At 38.5% G+C, this 15,931-nt stretch overlaps 1 protein-coding gene and 1 pseudogene across 8 annotated transcripts in view; one reads left to right on the plus strand and one right to left on the minus strand.

The window, feature by feature from the left end:
- CEP112 (centrosomal protein 112) overlaps positions 1-15,931 on the minus strand; it is a 455,788-nt gene that overhangs the window by 42,723 nt on the left and 397,134 nt on the right. For all 8 annotated transcript variants that reach the window (XR_013541089.1, XR_013541088.1, XM_072990811.2 and 5 more), the window contains one exon: positions 15,761-15,850. Coding sequence is in view for 6 of the 8 variants with exons in the window: in XM_072990811.2 (XP_072846912.2) it covers positions 15,761-15,850 (90 nt within the window). In the remaining 2 variants the exon portion in view is untranslated. The remainder of the gene's footprint in view (positions 1-15,760; positions 15,851-15,931) is intronic.
- On the plus strand, positions 1,339-1,493 carry LOC140705169 (U1 spliceosomal RNA; annotated as a pseudogene).

Genomic DNA, 15,931 nt, shown 5'->3' on the forward strand with positions numbered 1-15,931 from the left:
AAATGGTTTGTCTGATTTGGCACTGCATTGAGAGGTCCCTTTTAGTTGTGTGGATGATAAATAGTGGAATTAAACTATTTGACAGCTGGTTTTCCTTATTTACTTTAGGTTATGCAAAAGAACAGCAACACAAAGCTTAACCCATTCACCAGCAGTAGCACATGCTCAGCATAAGACCAAATCTTGGGTTTCTGACATAATTGAACATTTATAGCATGCAAGGCACAACAGCCATGAACAATGTTCTTGACGAGCCAAAAAAACTGAATACAAACTATAGTAACTGAAATCAGGAAGCAGGTACTGTAATCCAGTTAGAAGTCACGAGGCACAGTTAGTTTCCTTGCTGCAACACCCTTTGGAAATACATTCTCTATTAGATGCCCAGAACTAGTTGAAAAGTTTGCAAGTCAAATCCAAATTTTTCATAAGAATGCATTGAAAATTCATTAATGCATTCTTATGGGGAAAAAAGGTCCGAAACTTTTAAAAAATTAAAAGAAAGTCACTTACCAGGTACTGTAGACTGAGCCCAGCTCTTCACAGTGCCTTGGTAGACCCCAGAAGAGTAAAAAAAGAGCCCCAAACAGCTAAAAGCCAGCAGGCAGCCGGTGGCCATTTTGTGCTCTTCTCCGCTCCTGCCCCCTCCCCTCTCCCCACCTAACAGCTGATCGGCGCTGGTCTGAAACGCTTCCCAGGCAAGCAGGTTTCAACTCAAACGAGCACTTTTTCACCCAAGCACGGTTTAACCCAAAACAAGCAGCTTTTAAAAAAAAACAAGCAGCTTTTAAAGGAAAGCATGCACGTTTCTACACAAGCAGGTTTCAACTCAAATGGAGCACCTTTTCACCCAAGCACGGTTTAACCCAAAACAAGCAGCTTTTAAACTAAATTTTATATTTTAAACCGACAATACCAGGCAGTCCCAGGTCTCTCTCCCAGCTCTCTAACTGCTTGGACTAGCAAGGAAGCAGACAAGCAGCCTCTTCACTAACTGAAAACTTGAATTTCCCCGCTTACCCTGCCTTCCCTGCATATTAGGTATGCTAATATCTGTGCACTGGAGGATTGTGCGAGTAGACATGGTCTAGAGGGGCGGGGTAAAAATCAAATAAATAAATAGATAAATAGATAAATAAATAAACAAACAAACAAACAAACATTCCAGCCCCTGATGGGGGTCCTGTGGGGCACCCCAAAACACTGAGTAGGTCTCTTGGCCTCTTTCAGGACTGGGACTGTGCAGCCCTGTTCTGATCAGGAGGTGCAGCCAGGGTGTCACCATGCCTTTTGGGGGATAGGGCACAGAAAGGGGAAGAATTTTGAGGGGCCATTCTAACTCATACCTGGCAGGGGAGATACCATTATTGTAAAAGTGTTTTTCCCAGGGTAAGGCTCATCTATTGCACTTTGTATGTGCTGACCCATGTGATTTCCCCAAATGTGGGAAAATCAACTGCCTAAGTGGGGGACTGTGTTTATGGTTTCCCCTGGTCTTTCTTTTTTTTTTTTAAATATATTTTTTTATTTATTTATAACTATAACAAAAAAATCATATACATAAAACATATACACTTACAACACAATAACAGTGTTCCCCACCACCATATATGGGACCTCTTGCCATATTCTTCTTTTTCTTCTTCTTCTCATTCTTCTTCTATTGTCCTCCTCTCCAGAACTGCATAGATTCTTGATTCGGAGCTCTCCCTTTTCCCCTTATTAACACATATTCCAAAAATTTGCCCCATATTACATAAAAATTATTCTTTTTCAACTCTCCTTTCTTCATCTTTAAATTACAAGTTAATTTATCATTTAATGCTATATTCCATATTTCTTTATACCATTCTTCAGTTTGTAATTCAGTCTTTAATTTCCACTGTCTAGCAATAATCAATCTAGCTGCTGTTATTAAATTAGTTATCAATTCTTTAATCATTTTGTCATATTCCACATTCTCATATATTGATAACAAAGCAATCTCAGCCTTACATTCTATATCTTTTCCACAGATACAACTTAATTCTTTAAAAATTTGTCTCCAGAAACTTTGTACCTTTTCACATTCCCACCACATATGAAAGTATGTACCAACGTCTTTCTCACATTTCCAGCAGACATTCGGATGACTGGTGTTGATTTTGTTTAATTTTACTGGTGTTAAATACCATCTTAAACTAAGTTTTAAAAAATTTTCCTTTATTCTTACTGACATCAATCTTAAAATCCTCATTTTCCATATCCTCCTCCATTCTTCTTTATTTATTCTTTTCCCAATATCTTGTTCCCACACCAATTTCAATCCTTCTTTCTCACTTTCTTCTTCTTTCAGGATGGCGAAGCAAGGCTGAATATCTGTCTCTTCACCCGATATCTAAAAAATGAAGATAAATGCCTTTCTCCCTGCGGGTCCTGTGAGTAAATAACTCTTAAACTCCTTATGAAAACTTCTGGCAAATATAGAAGGACTTTTGAAGCGTAGCTGCATTGTCTTTAATCTAAAAGAAAACACTTTCACTTTTGACCGGAGAAGCCGGAGGCTGAAAAGAGAAACAATGTGGGCTGTTTGTTGAACACGGCGTTTTGTTATTGCTCTGGATTGTCTGATTAAGATGGGATTGAACAAATAAAAAAGGGAAGGCATTTGGATATATATATGTGAATAAATATATGATGTGGGGTGAAAAGAAGGTGGAGGTTCGGCTGGGGTCCAGACTGGTGGGAGTGGCGTCTCCCCCCCTCCCAGATCGCGTGTTTAACATTAGTGAGATGCGGGGAAGCTGGAGGGAGGAAAAATGTTTATATGTAGGGAGGAAGGGTAGGGATAGAGAATTAGAAAGAAGTGAATTTAATTTTTTTAGTTGTTTTTGTTTATGTTTTGGGAATTGCACAAAGGGACCAACTAAGAAGCAAAAGATTGAACAGATATGGGGAAAAACATAAGAGTAGCCACTTTAAATGTGAAAGGCCTAGGAGCTGTATTAAAGAGAAGGAAAATAGAATTATTATTAAAAAAAAGTAGAGTTGACATTATCTATCTACAAGAGACACATCAATTAAAGGATGGAGTCAATGAACTGAAATTGCAAAATATACATATATATGAAAAAACATTTGGGACATCCAAATCTAGAGGGGTAGCAATATTAATATCTAAACATTGCGAATTTGTAGTAAAAGAAATAATAAAAGATAGTAATGGCAGATATTTGATAATCCAAGGACAAATGGGGGAAGAAGAATACACATTAGTAAATGTGTATGCACCGAATATGAACCAAGGAGAATTTTACAAACATGTCATTAAAGAAATGGAAAAAGTTAGGAAAGGATATGTGATTATGGCAGGAGATTTCAACATGGTCTTAGATAAGTTGAAAGATAAATCTACACATAAAAAAGATGAATTGCATAAAAGGGATACCCCCCTAAGTAAGATAATAAATACTACTGATCTGAAAGATATATGGAGAGAATTGAAGGGAGATGAAAGGAGGTTTACATATTATTCTGCAGTACATAAAAGTTACTCTAGAATAGATTTTATGTTTATATCACAAAATTTAATTTCAAAAGTAGTAGACACAAATATTAATGTGATAAAGATAACAGACCATGCATTGATGGTGATGGAAATAAAAGTGAAGAAAGATTATAGAGAAGCTAGGAGATGGAGGATAGACTCCAATATTCTTCAACATACAGAGGTGATAGACAAAGTCAAGAAAGAATGGTTGGAAATATGGTCATTTAATGAAGCGGGTGGGAATAAAATAGGCGTGTTATGGGACACCATGAAAGCTGTTATGAGAGGAATTGCTATAAGAGAATCTTGTAGATTAAAAAGATTGAGAGAAGGAAATGTAAAAAGGATTGAAGAATCATTAAAGGATTTAGAAACTAAATATTTTATAGATAGAGACAATAAAAAATTATTAGAGATACAAGCTAAAAGAAAGGAATTGGAAAGCTTAGAATTAGAAAAAGTACAGAGGGACCTGATATACACTAAAAGGAATTTTTTTGAACATAGTAATAAAAATTCAAAACTTTTAGCTAGAATGGTTCATACCAAAAGAACAAAAAACAACATTGGTGTGATTAAAGATAAAACAGGAAAAAACTGCAGTTTAATGAAAGAAAAATTAAAGATTATACAAGATTTTTATCAAAATTTATATAAAAGTAATAGTGCATCAAAAGAAGATATAGAAACTTATATTAAAGAAAATGTTAAGAGTGAAATATCAGAGAACGATAAAAAAGACTTAGATAAAGAAATAAAAGAGGAAGAGATTATAGAGATAATTAATAAACTAAAATATGGTAAAACCCCAGGTTTTGATGGATTAGGTTCGGAATATTATAAAACCTTTAAATCAATATGGATCCCTAAATTAAAAATGCTTTATAATGAAATCTTGGAAGGAGAGAGGATACCAGATTCATGGAAACATTCATTGATAACTCTTATCCCAAAACCTAATAAAGATCTAACAGACCCAAGTTCATATAGGCCTATTTCTTTACTAAATCAGGATGCAAAGATATTTACAGCAATACTTGCAAATAGAATTAATAAATTTATTATAAAATATATCAAAGAGGATCAGAATGGTTTCTTGAAAGGTAGGCAAATAGAAAACTTAACAAGGAGGGTCTTGAATACTATACATAATATAGAAAAAAATAAACTGAAGGCTGGCATTTTATCATTAGATATATTTAAAGCATTTGATTGTGTGGAATGGCCAACGTTAAAGACTTTGTTAAAGGGTTGGGGTTTTGGAAAAAAGTTTAGGGGGATAATAGATCAATTATATTTAGAGAATACCTCTGTAGCAATAGTTAATGATGGGATGACAGACCAAATAGCTCTTGGCCGAGGTACTAGGCAAGGTTGTCCTCTCTCTCCAGTTCTGTTTTGCCTGGTTATTGAAATGTTGGCAAATGTAATTAGGAACGATGATTTAATTGAAGGTATAGGAGAAAAGAAGATAAAGATTAATTTATTTGCGGATGATTCCTTATTGACAGTGAAAAACCCGTTAGAATGTATAGATAAAATTAAAACACACTTAGAAAAATTTGGAAAAATAACCGGATTAAACATAAACTGGCAAAAATCTGACTTAATGTTGTTTAATTATAGTAGAATAGAACAAGAAAAGTTTACTGAAAAACATGATTTTAAAATATGTAAAACAATTAAATACTTAGGAATAGATTTAGCGAAAAATATTCAAAAGATAAAGGATTATAATTATAACAAACTAAAGGAAGTAATTAATAAGAAACTACAAGAATATGATAAGTTCAAATTATCTTGGTTTGGAAAGATTGCATTGGTAAAAATGAAAATTTTACCAAAAATTAATTTTCTATTCAGAATGTTACCAATGCAGTTAACAGAGGATGAGTTGAAATATTGGCAAGGAATAGTTAACAAATATTGTAATGGAGGGAAGAAATCTAGAATAAATAAAAAGTATTGGTATAAAACAACAAAAAAAGGTGGTATAGGTTTACCAAATATAAGAAACTATTATTTAGCTAACCAACTGAGGTTTATTGGTGAAATTATATATAATCCGGAAAGGTTAATTTGGTGGGAAATGGAATCATCAGAATTACAAGGAAATATAGAAAAATATTTATTTGCTAAAGGTAAGAAAGACAAAATAAGTCAAGTTAATAATCCCTTTTTAAAGACACTGTTAAATATATGGTATAAGTATAAAAAGAATTTATGTTCATCATACTCTCCATTTAGATTAGTGACAGAAATAGAAGATTTTCCTACCAATATGAAGGTGTATATGGATTTATTTAAAGAAGAAAAAGTGATTAGACTGAAAGATTGGCTGTATAAAATGAGATCGATAGATCAAATGAAACAAGTATTTCAAAACAAGACTATTTCATGGTTGAACTATGTACAACTGGAAAGATGGACTAAGGAATGGGCAAATAAATATAATAAAGGTAGAGAACACACAAAATTTGAGCAATTTTTATTCTCATATGAGGACATTCAGATGACTGACTCAGTAAAAGGTACAGTGAGTAAAATTTATTCACTTCCCCTGGTCTTTCTAAAATCACCCTTTCCCCTTTGGTCCTTGGCTGTTTTCACTGCCTGCTGCCATAGGCCTGTTGGCCTTGCTGGTTTTCCAGGTGGGCTGCAGGAAGCAGATCCTGGAAAGCTAGCAGTGCAGAATGGTGAGGTCCAAACAGCAAGCAGTCTCTGGTGCCAGTTCAGAGGCCTCCCAGCATGGCAGTGGGAGGCTTCTGGGTGGTGGTGGCTGAACGATTTTTTAACTGTATTTACTCTGTAAGATGCACATACTCCCCCCCCCCCCATTTGGGGGGAAAGTGTGTCTTATGGAGCGAAAAATACGGTATTTAGATGTTGGTTGTTGTGGGTTTTTCGGGCTCTTTGGTCTTCAGAACATGGCCAAAGAGCCCCAAATACTCACAACAACCATCAGATCCTGGCCGTGAAAGCCTTTGAGAATATATTTAGCTGTTGGTAACTTGTTTGGATTACGCTGCCTTTGAAAATGGTCTAGTTAGTCCAAAAAAGAGACCAGGCAAACTGCCAAATGGAACTGGCCAATATGACCACTGACAATCTGTGATCAGTTCCTATTTTGATTGGGATTTTAACTTTGAAATGGTTTTTCCCCCTCTTGGGAGGCACAATGGGGAATCAAATTCCTGACCCCTGGCTTTACTACTGATTTTATTTTTGTTTACTATGTGCTGTTTTAATTAATAATTTAACTGGCCAGGATCCTATTGAAATTTTATTAAAGAGTAAGTGTAATAGTGCAAACTGCAGTGGCAAATTGCAGCTAAGTAACAAGCTGTCAATTGTGTGCCTTGCCATGTGACCAGAATGCAAGCAGTACCTTGTTAAGAAGTGGAAATTTGCCGCTGTAACCATGTGATTTTACTTACTACAGAGTAAAATCCCAAAAGGATGGTGGCTGTTGTTTACATTTTGGATCTTCCATTTATTACCTAAATAACAATAGTGCAGTACCCCAAAGTGAAAATAAATTGTTAAAAAATGTTCTGAAAATATATTTGAACTTTATATCAAATCAAAAGCTGAAACTTCTTGATTCAGCTGCTTTCAGTCCCAGCCTTTAAGATTATTTGCCACCCATTATTTCTCTTGACCTTGAACCTAGATGTTCTTTTTCCTCACAAAAATGTTTCCTTGGAGATGTCTTTATTGAAGATGTGACTGCTAGTCAGAACATATGATACTAAGCTGAATATAAGACAGTTCCTATGTTCATAATTTGTTCAACTTCTCTTCTCCTTTTCACTGGATGAAAGCTCAGAATGAGAAAGGGAAAGGTGTCCTTTGGGGGGGGACATTTAAGGATACCACATTGTTACAAACCTTCTAGGTGAGGTCTGTGATGCAAGTTTCCTGAAGCCACTGAAATGTCTTGCTTATTTTGCCAATGAATTGAATTTTTTAAAAATGGAATTAAGATAGAATACTACCAGATATAAAAAATAAATGCAATTGAAATGGGTACTGTGGCTGCTAATAATTCAGAGCTTTAAAAAGAGCAACTTGTGTTTTAACTTTAAATGTCCTAATAAACCCTGAACATTTTCTCTTTAGCAGTTAATATGCATGTTTTGCTTAATGAATTCAAGTTGAATGGTCTAGAAAAAGCCTATGTTCCCTCCCACCCTGATGCTATTAGATTCCTACTCCTATGGCTCATAGGAGTTGCAGCCCAACAACATCTGGAGGACCAACGGCTTGCTTTTCAGCAAAGTAGGTATACAAACAATGCCGTACTAGCCAATGCCTTACAAAATTAAAAAAACAGCAAGGTTATAATGCATTAAAAATGGACATCATATGAAGCAGTTTGGAGAATAGCTCCAGTAACACTGTTAGCAATGGTTACATTTTTTAAAAAAATTTGACTGTCTCTCATAAGTGTAACAGAATTTTAAGAAAGTTTTCTCTCTTTGATACACAAGCACATGTAAACACACATGGTGAAAGTTCATGTTGTGTGTGCAGTCAAGATTCAATGTAGCAAAGGTTTATTTGTAGAGGAAATGGCATATTCAACATATCAAATTATTCTTGTGTAGGGAAGCATAGATTGTTCTTTTTTGTGAAGTAGGACCAATTGGCATGACTGAAAGAACTTCAGGAAAACAAGTACTTGAAAAAGGTTACCTACCTGCAATCATAGTTCTTTGAGTGGTCCTCTGTGAATTCATACAAATGGGTTGTTCTGCACCTGTGCTGAATGTCTCGGAAGATTCTAGAGCGTAAAGATACATGATTAGTGGGGCGTTCCCCCATGGAGCGCATGCTCTGCCCATCCTAGATTCCCCTCAGTTCCTGATAATTGTCTGCTGGGTAAAAGAGTTATTTAAGAAAAAAACCCATGACACAGAGAGGGGAGGAGTTGGACTGAAGGCTTCCGAGCTCGATCGAGGACGTGCTTCAAGGCGGGGGTATCCTCCAAGCTGTCAGATTCAGCGATGGAATGTCTGAATGGTAGACCATCCTGCCATCCTGTGTCAGAAGGTTGGGAAGCAGAGGGAGTCAGAATGAGTCCGTCAACATTTACCTGAGGCGAGTGAACCACGGTTGTCTCGGCCACCAGGGAGCTATAAGGATCACATTCGAGTGGAAATGTTGAATTTGGATGATCCTCGTTTGAATGAGTGGTACTGGGAAGAGGTAGAGTAATCCCTTGCTCCATTGTATCATGAACGCATCCCAGATGGAATTCTCATGTGCCCTGGCTCAGGAGCAATAGACGTGGAACTTGGCATTCACTCTCAAAGCAAAGACATAGATGGTGGGCATACCCCATTGACGGCAAAGACGATCAAAGATGGAATCATCCAGAGACCACTCGTGTGTTCTCGATGTCAGATGGCTAAGGTGATCTGCAATGTAGTTCTCGTCTGTGGAAATGTGTACTGCTATCAGGAAGATATGATGCTGGTAACACCATTCAAAGAATGGGTGCCTCCTTGCTTGTTCACATAGTATAGAGCCATGGTATTGTCAGTGGTGAGCTGTACTACACAACCCTTGATGATTGGAAGGAAAGCGCGGAAAGCTGTGATAATCGCTAGAAGCTTAAGATGATTGATATGTAGTCGTTTTTCTTGATTTGTCCATAGGCTGTGAGTCTTGTAGTGAAGGGAGTGTGCTCCCCAGCTGGACGGGCTGGCATTGGTGGTAACTTGCACCATCGGTTGGAAGAGCAGAAAGGGTTGTCCTATGAGTAGGTTTGACAGAGATGTCCACCAAGTGAATTGTCGAGCTAATTCTGGTGTTACTGTCAGTCTCATGGATGGATAGTCTATCATCGGATTGAATAGTGACAGGTACCATGACTGGAACTGTATCATTTTGAGTCGAGCATGTTGAATCACTGAGGTTGCAGATGCTATGAGCCCAAGAAGATGTTGGATGTGATGGGCCAGTATGGAAGCTCGAGGTCGGAAGGTTTGAATGGCGTTCCTTAATTTTATGATTCTTTCTTGTGCGAGGAACGCTCTGGCTTGCAAGGAGTCCAATGTAAGTAACCCTTTGGGCTGGTTCGAGGTGCAATTTTGTAAAGTTCACTTTGAGTCCAAGACCTTGAAGTGTGTTGAGTGTGATGGTGGTGGCTCTGATGGCATCATGATAGGATGCTGCAACTATCAACCAGTCATCTATACAGGGAAAGATGTTTATGCCCTGAAGCCGAAGATGTGCTATGACTGGTGCCATGCACTTCGTGAAGGGTGCCGTGGATAGACCAAATGGGAGAGAACAAAATTCATATGTGATGTTGTCAAGCCGGAACCGCAGAAATCTGTGATGACATAGGTGGATCGAAATATAGAAATATACATCCTGGAGGACGATCACGATGAACCAGTCTCCCTGTGAAAGTAGAGGAATGATAGTGTCTAAAGTCAACATTCTGAATCGTCAAGGTTGAATGAATTTGTTCAGGTGTCTGAGATCAAGGATGGGACAGAGTCCTTCATCTTTTTTGGGAACTATGGAGTATCTTGAATAAAAACCATTATGCAGGTCAAATGAAGGGACTGAGATTATGGCATGTTTCTGAAGAAGCGAAGAAACTTCTTGAAGAACTGTAGAGTATGGGGTAGTTTTAACTTCTCCAGTCGGTGGAAGGGACTGAAACTCTATAAAATAACCATATTTGACAATAAAGAGAACCCACTGATCATTAGCCTTGAAATAGCTTGTCTGTTGATTAAGGTTTGTACTGTCTGTAAGGTTGAAATCGTTGATATGATTGATGTTGACAGAGCAGTTGATAAAACTGCTGTTGTCGATACTGAGGATGTTGGTATTTGAATGGTTGCTGAGTACAGTAGGATTGTGCTGTTTTTCTTATTTTGTGAGGATTCTCCATGACTTTGACGGTTTTCTGATTGAAAAGACCAGTGCCATTGAATGAGAGATCTTCTATTCTGGATTTTGCATCGTTGGACAGGCTAGTCGATCTGAGCCATGCATGCCGACATAAAGCTATGGAAGTGGCTAATGATTTTGATGCTGCGACTGCTGTATGATGGGCTGCAATCCTCTGCTGCTTAGCTAGTGTCGTGGCCTTAGTATGGATGTTAACGCCTCAGATTTGAGAGATTCAGGAGCCAATTCCAGTATGGGGAGGATCTTGTTCCACAACTGGCATTGGTAAGCTCCCATTGCCGCTGGGTAATTTGTGACTCTCAGAACAAATGATGTAAGGGAGTAAATTCACCTGCCAAGTATGTCGAGCTTCTGGCCTTCTCTGTTGGTTGGGGCAACTGAAGATTTGTTTCGTGCTCTAGACTGATTAGACTCTACTATTAGAGAATTGGGTGTAGGGTGCTTTGTAAGGAAACTGGTGACAGGTCCATGTGTTTTGTAATGATTCTCAGTCCTTCTTGAGATTTGCTGAGAAGATAGAGGCTTATCCCATGATTCCTTAATCAGTTCTAACATGGCCGAGATGAAGGCAAGACTGAGTGGGGGAGATTTTTCTTGATTAATGTCATAAAAAATCAAATCAGTCTTGGACAGTGATGGTTCTTCAATGTCTAATTGAAGTGATTTGGCCATTCTTGAAATCAATTGAGAATAAGAGGTAAAGTCTTCAGACGGGGATGGAAGGTGGTTTTCATTAACATCAAAAGTGGATGTGGGAAGATTAGAAGGTGATCCCTGTGAAGATTTTGATTCTAATTCCTGGATGGAAGATGATGATGTAGATGTTGATAGGTCCTTGGGTCTTGGCAGTGAAGGTCTGGTAGATGGCGGTTGAAGCTGAAGTGAAGGACGTGAGAGACATCTTTCTGGTTTGGCTGAGGGATGGGGACCTGTGTATGCAGTGGTGACTTGGACCGAAGACTGGTGTTTGGAGGATTGTTTTGACTGTTTGGAATGAGAGTGTTGGACTGTCAGGATCGAGCGCTTCAAGGTCGGTTTATGTGGGACCGGAGCTGCAGGATAAGCGGGCATGGACTGTTGTGATCAGTGTCCATGCAGAGGTGGAGGAGGAGATGGTGATGGTGAATACCTGGACTGATAGGGCAGTGTGTATCTCACTCATTTTGGTTTGTCATAGTAAAACTAATTCTGAGGTTCTTCCAGTAAGTATTTATTTTATTTATTTTATTTGTATCCCACCTATCTGGTCAATCGAGGACCACTCTAGGCGGCTAGGACCACTCTAGGCTCATAGAGTAAGGATAGTAGTAATGGTATCTATTCCTCCGTTCACCACGAAGATGATATTGTGGAGATTGGGGATAGTGGTAATAATCCCAGTATAGAGGCATGTACCAAGGAGGTGAAGATGTTTGTGCTTCTCTTGGTGCTTCCTAGGTGAAGAATGGGATTACTCCGAGCCCAACAGCTCTATTGCAATTGCCAGCCTTGATGAAGGGCTAGAAAGGGCCAAGGCCTGACTGGAGAGAAGGTCAGCCATAGAAAGGCCAGTGTGAGGCGACAAACTACCAGTTGAAACTGGAGCTTGGGCCGATGGTAATTGTGGCTCTTCCCTCTCCGATGTGGATCCTGGAGCATCTCTAGAAGACTCCTCCATGATAGGAGATTGCAAAGCTGGTCGTGGAGGGTCGATTTGGGTAGACTTGATCCGTTTTGCCCTTTTAGAAGTTGTTTGGTCTTTTTTCTTTCCAGATGACTCCGAGGCTTGAGCCGAAGTCTTCGACATCGATGCCAATTTTGGTTTTGACGTTGCTTTAGTTTGGTCAGACTTCTCCTTAGGGTGCAGAGAAGGAGTCACAGAACCAGGAGCAGGGTGAGATTGAATTTGCTACTCTACTGGAGGATCTGGAGATCGTGTGGCCTCCATTGAAGCCGAGGGAGGGTTAAGAGACTTCTCCCACAGGTAAGACTGAAGTCTTTGGAGCTGAAGTTTGAGGGCTGTCTTTGTCAGTCTCTTGCACATCATACAAGAGTGGGTGGGATGCTGTTCAACTAGGCAAAATAAACAGTGGCTGTGTCCATCTGTTAATGGTATTTTATTAGAACACACAACACACCACTTAAACGGGCCTGGAGAGGCCACAAAGAGCAGGAAAAAAGGGGAGAAATGGCTTGAGAGCGGGGGGCAGGAAACAAAAACGCGGCTAGTGAAAAATAGAACAAACTCACAGGGGAACTTCCATTCGATGATTGGAAATAAAAAAAGGTGAATTTGAAGTACTGATTGATTTAGAATCAAATAGAATCTCAAGCTCACTGACAATCGCTCAATTCTTCTGGAGGACGTCTAAACCAGTGGTCCCCAACCTTGGGCCTCCAGATGTTCCTAGACTACAACTCCCTGAAATCCTGGCCAGCAAGGGTGGTGGTGAAGGCTTCTGGGAGTTGTAGTCCAAGAACATCTAGAGCCCAAGCTTGGGGACCATTGGTCTAAACGACATAGCAGAAAAAAAGGAACTGAGGGGAATCAAGGATGGGCGGAGCATGCGCTCCATGGGGGAACGTCCAACTAATCATGTGTCTTTAAGCTCTAGACTCTTCTTAGACATTCAGTGCAGGCGCAGAACAACCCATTTGTGTGCATTCACAGAGGCCACGAAGAAGAACCCTCATCTTCTGTTCCTTTTCCAAGTCTACTCTCTCACCAATGATTTTAACCTAACCAACATTCTGGACAAATATGACAACAGATAATATGCCATAGGGTTTCTATGACATCTGAGTACAGTGTAATGTGTAGTTTGCCCCCTAATGAATAAATACATCAAACAAGAGAACAAAGATAGAAACGTGCCTAATCTAAAAACAAGACAAACGTGAAGAACTAAGATACCACCCAACAAGAAATAATGAGAAGCAGATTTGTGTTCTTAATTAAAAACACAACAATGTTTCATGTCTCATTCATTTGTTTGTTGTTGTTATAGAATCAAAACACAAGACTTTTCCTTTTAATGAAAAACAGCAGCTATTTAAACCTGCATTTTTTCCTCTTGAAGCAGACTTGTAAAAGCCCAGGCAATGGCATTTTGTAATTGTGTCAAAGCAAATTTTGAACCTTTGTAAAATATAATATTGAGGCAACAATATTTGGCACAAATAAGAAAAAAAGTACAAGGAAGTGTCTTGATTATCATGTCTGGTTCATCTACGGATCTAGAACTGGCCATTATTATTGGCATGCCCCAGAGCTGGTATATCTGTGACTCTTCTAACTAAGGATTGACAATGAGATGACCTGTCATTTCAAGACAGCTGCTCACCATTATGTTCTTTTAAGTGATGGATGAAACTGAAAGGTTAATTACTACAGCTGTCCTTTGACCCACCTATCAGCCACAGGAAAATGATCAATGGAAACAACTATCTGGGCAAGTAACTGATTAATTCATTAAACCTCTGATCAATCCAGCAGTTCCTAGAAATGTTTTAAATACTAATGAATTAGAAATAGTTCAGAAAATGACAGTTCAGATAGATTATAACAGAGCTTTATATTTAATTTTACTCTTCTCTAGTTAAGATTAGTTAGTTTCTGGTGGTTTTGGTAGGAACAGTTAAGGAAGAATGCAATTTTGGAAAAAAAATGCTATGTACTCCAGCCTATTTACATATTCTCCTATCTTAAATACTAGATCTAAATCACTTTCTCACATGATAGTTTAGTCAGCCCCCCACTGAACAGAAGGAGCTTTTTTAAATGACTCAAGTCCTTCACGGTTGAAACTACTCAGATAAAATTTGTGCATCATTAGGTATGACACAGTCCAAATCCAACAGCTTGGGTTCATTTTTCAGAGATGTTTCCACTTCACATGGGAACCACGAAAAAGCCCATTCAAAAAGAGTGTGCTCCTAGTAAGTGTTTTAATACTTCAAGTATCCAACTTGATGGCAAACCATTTTTTAGTGTTGAGTTAATGAGCAAACATACTCCTTATGGTTGTGTGTTCCCCTTTCCTTCCTTTAAGCATGAAAGCAGTACATGAAAAGCTTCTATTTACAATCTGAATGATCTGCAGCTTCTAATTATGGCAGAATACAGGCCACCATGATTTCTTCAAACTGTAGTTAGTTCACTCAAGTCATGTTTTACTATCCCAGTTTGTGAACAGTCAGTTGTTTGAAGAATTCTCCCATATTCAGACTTAATGGGAAAAACTAGAGATGGAAGTTTTAAACTTTGTTTCCTCAAGCATTAAGTAAAGGACAGTGTAACTGGCTGCCTGGGTGGGATTTTGTTTTGAATGTGTTTTGTAGTATTGCTTTTGTTTACTGTTGCTCAGAGTGGTAATTGTCTGATCCTTTTTAGCACCTATACATGTATTGTTTTTAGTTTTAAAATGTTGCCTTTTAATGATGTAAGCTGCCTTGGGCCCTTTTAAGGAGAAAGGCAGGGTAAACATATTTTAAACAGACAGACAGACAGACAGACAGACAGACAGACAGACAGACAGACAGACAGACAGACAGACAGACAGACAGACAGACAGTTCGTGTAGCCAGAACTGATGCCTGCTCATCCCTGTAACTCAAGAGAATGGTTTAGTGCTATGTCTGATCATATCATCATTCATTTTTAGAATAATTTATTACATAAGAGTATGAGATTAAAGTTATAGGTTGAGCAGCAGATCTTTTCTGAAAGTTGTTGAAATACTCACATGAATAAATGCTTGAAAATATACTGCAGCCAATACTGCCATTTACAAATAATATGTACATTTTAAAAACCTAAGATGATTAAAACAAGCAAAAACCCATTGTGTAAAACCTTTTCCTCAGGGTTCAGGCAAAAAATTAAAACCAAACAGAAATATGATGCACCCTAATAATACAGCATCCCTGGAAAAGACCCTGATGTTGGGAAGTGTGAAGGCAAGAGGAGAAGGGGACGACAGAGGATGAGATGGCTGGACAGTGTCAGCGAAACTACCAACGTAAATTTGACCCAACTCTGGGAGGCAGTGGAAGACAGGAGGGCCTGGCATGCTCTGGTCCATGGGGTCACGAAGAGTCAGACACGAATTAATGGCTAAACAACAATAACAAAAAAATAACACAACAAGAAAGTAAGTAGTCAGGAGAGAAAATCCTTATAAGTATATGTATATGCATATATGTGTGTATATGTATATTCATACATATTTGTACATTCTTTGTCCATGCTCAAGGACAGAAGCTCAGTGAGAAAGGGCAGAAAAGGCAGAAAATTGTTAGGCAAATGGATTATACCTGGTCCTCTTTCTCCAGATCTTTCTGTTGCAGTCTCTTTTCTGCAGAGCGAACCTGATTGCAATAGTTTTCAATCTCATCTTGCAAGCCCTGGAACAATTTCAAAGCAAAGCAGACATGAACACTCTTGAGACCATAAGAAGGGGAACAGAATAAACATAACATTTAGTA

The sequence above is a fragment of the Pogona vitticeps genome, chromosome 2 (assembly GCF_051106095.1).
Source record: "Pogona vitticeps strain Pit_001003342236 chromosome 2, PviZW2.1, whole genome shotgun sequence".
Classification (NCBI taxonomy): Eukaryota; Metazoa; Chordata; class Lepidosauria; order Squamata; family Agamidae; genus Pogona; species Pogona vitticeps.